Genomic DNA, 2,744 nt, shown 5'->3' with positions numbered 1-2,744 from the left:
AGGCTGAGGAGTTTTTGACATCGTGGCAGGGGTTTCAGAAATCAGAGCAGGCCTTGAACTTTTGCCCTCATCGTCTGCTGACAGCCCCGCTGATGTGTCAGGCGAGCTGGGAATGTCAGCTGTGTGCTTGTGTCTAGCCCAGAGCTGAGCTGAACTGGGACTTCCCTTCTTTGCTGTAGGTGGTGAGAGTGACCAGAAGAGCTGGACTGAATATCAGGCATCGTGGGAGGGGCCTGTTACCCATTTATAATGAAGAAGAGCAGGAGTGTTATGACCGTGACTGCTGATGAGGTAAGGCCTCCAATTCAGAGGGCTTGTTTTTCCCAGTTCTATCTTGTCTTCATGTGGTACAGAAGGTATTGGAGAGAGAAACCCAAGGATACATTCTCACTTTCAGGAAAAGTGCTATTGTTCACGAAATCTAGGTCTAGCACCAAAAGGGAGTTTAGGGGTTATCTGGTCCAACCCCTTCATTTCTTACAGAAGGGTAAACCGAGGCCCCAAGTGAATAAATGACTTTTCCAAGGTAATAAAGATAATATATAAGCATCAGAGACAGGACTCAGTAGCAGCAAGCACCCTAGGGGGCCAGGGTGGCTGCCAACCCAGGTTCTGAGATCTGCCTTTCTAAAGGAAAGCAACTCAAGATGAGTTAACAATCTTGCTTTAATCAATCAAACATATCATTTACCTAGTTCAGGGGAAAAAGTCAGCACACCGAACTTCAGAGTATACAGACAGAAGTTACAAGCAGACAGAGAAACAGATCAGCAGACAGGCTTCCAGCTGTCTGACCATTACATCCATACCTAGTCTGTTACCAGAGAGGGAAGCATCATCATCTGGGTTTTTCAAAGCCAGAGTGCTCAACGGCTGCGCAGAGTCTCATCTGGTCAAATCACACAACATTTCTCAAAGTGAGCCCCAAACAAAGTCACCCATCAGCCTTATACAGCCTTCTTCTGGCTCAGAGAATATCACAGCCCTCTTGACCCACTGCCCAGTCACAAGCCTCCCAGCACAGGCTCCAGGTGCCCTTGGCCAGGGGACAGGGAAGATCTTACATTCACATTCCTATAACACACTCAGACCAGAACTTCTCTAAATTCCTGTCTAGTGTTCACCTCAATGGGATAATATTTTTACAGTGCTTATCAAATACCTGACACATAGCTGCTTATATGGTTGCTGTCCTCCATGCTCAAAGATAATCAAAATGGCTTCACTGTGCTAGGGTCAAGGTGCAGCATGGCTGACTGTGGCTGATCAGACCAGTCCGAGCTTGGAAGGCTCCCTCACAGACTGGGCACAAGGAGTCCACATGGACATTTGGGATGGAGAACGTCTCTAAATTTGAGCATCTCACGTTGTTTTTTGAGCTACTGCAATTATGCTTTGCTGATAGAGCACAACACCTTCTTTGGTGCAGGCATGCTGTGCTGGGTGGTCCTATGCCAGTGTGGGTGCTTAACAAATGCTTGTGTCCTTCCTTCCTTCCCTTCTCCTCCTCCTCCTCTTCCTCTTCCTCCTCCTTCTCTTCTTCCTCTTTCCTCTTTTCTTTCCTTCCTCTTCCCCAAGTCACCTGATACCAGACCCAGCAGTTTTCTCTCAGCCTGCTCTGCTAGATTCTGTGTGGTACAGGGGAGAGGAGGAATAGATTTGCAGTCAGATGATTTGGGTCCAAGTCTTACCTCTGCACCTTCCTGCCTCACTGAATACATCCTGTCATCTCTCTGAGCTTGTTTCCTTATGTGGGTCTAGATGGGTTCCAAGCTCCCTTCCAATTCTAAATTTACAGTTCCTTGATCCCTGTAGCCTTGTGCTCGGACCGTCTCCTCAATTTCCTCATTTATAAAATGAGGGGGTTGGACTGGGTGATTTCTGATGTGCCTGAAGATCTCCTTCCTACTGAGGGCAAACAGAAAAGAACTGAAAGATGTGTTTTGACTTTTTCAGTCCTTTGCTTTGAATGCTGATCTTGCGTTTAGAGTGAGAGAAAAAGGAGACTCCTGGACTTCTGATGTTTACCTCTGTTACTGATAAAGTGACCCACTGAACAGGAGATGAATTCCTCACTTGATACTCCGTGGTTTTAGGAATTGACTAGAGATTTTGGCAGTTATTTTTATTTATTTTTTATTTTAATTTTAATTTTAAAAACACAAAAAATAGACTGAGACCTCAGCAGTATGCTGCCTTCCCAAGGCCAGAGAGTCAGTGTGTGGTAGAACTAGGGTTTCATTGACGCTCTTCTGACTTCGGCTTCAGGGCCGTTTACTCCATATGGCACTGCCTCTGCCATGTGCTATATGTTGAAGAAAAATGACTCTGGCCACTTGCTGAGCCAGGGGACCATGATGTAGAAGGCAGGACAAACATGAGGAGGGAGAGACCGGGGACAAATCAGACAAGGCTATTTTATCACTGACTCGGAAAGCTGTGGGAAAGGCACCAAGACTCAAATCTCATTCAGTCTCTCTGGCTGACCTTCTATGCCAGGGGCTCCTGCCTCTGTTAACCACATCAATACTCCATTCTCGCCATGTCCCCTAGTCCAGATTTGGCCTAGGGACAGCTTCAGCCTTCTGGGGATCCACACTGGGAGCTAACTAACCATAGACCTATTGAGTATCCCCACCTGAGCATGCACACACACAAACCTCTCAAACTATCTCTCAGTATCATTTTGTCCCCCATCATACTTTCTATCTGACCCGTGTTGCTCATTCCAAGCTCAAGCTATC

The 2,744-nt window shown here is 46.6% G+C and overlaps 1 protein-coding gene across 1 annotated transcript in view; it reads left to right on the top strand.

Moving 5' to 3' along the window:
• The first annotated feature begins 212 nt into the window (after positions 1-212).
• Positions 213-2,744, top strand: part of LOC138165259 (3',5'-cyclic-AMP phosphodiesterase 4B) — a 533,960-nt gene continuing 531,428 nt past the window's right edge. The window contains exon 1 of the mRNA XM_069093395.1: positions 213-291. Within this exon, the coding sequence (XP_068949496.1) occupies positions 250-291 (42 nt within the window). The 5' untranslated portion in view covers positions 213-249. The remainder of the gene's footprint in view (positions 292-2,744) is intronic.

The sequence above is a fragment of the Petaurus breviceps genome, unplaced genomic scaffold (genome assembly GCF_028583685.1).
Source record: "Petaurus breviceps papuanus isolate PSGF00001 unplaced genomic scaffold, PetGlider_PUasm1.0 208, whole genome shotgun sequence".
NCBI classification, from domain to species: Eukaryota; Metazoa; Chordata; class Mammalia; order Diprotodontia; family Petauridae; genus Petaurus; species Petaurus breviceps.
This window is presented reverse-complemented; position numbering and strand designations above follow the sequence as displayed.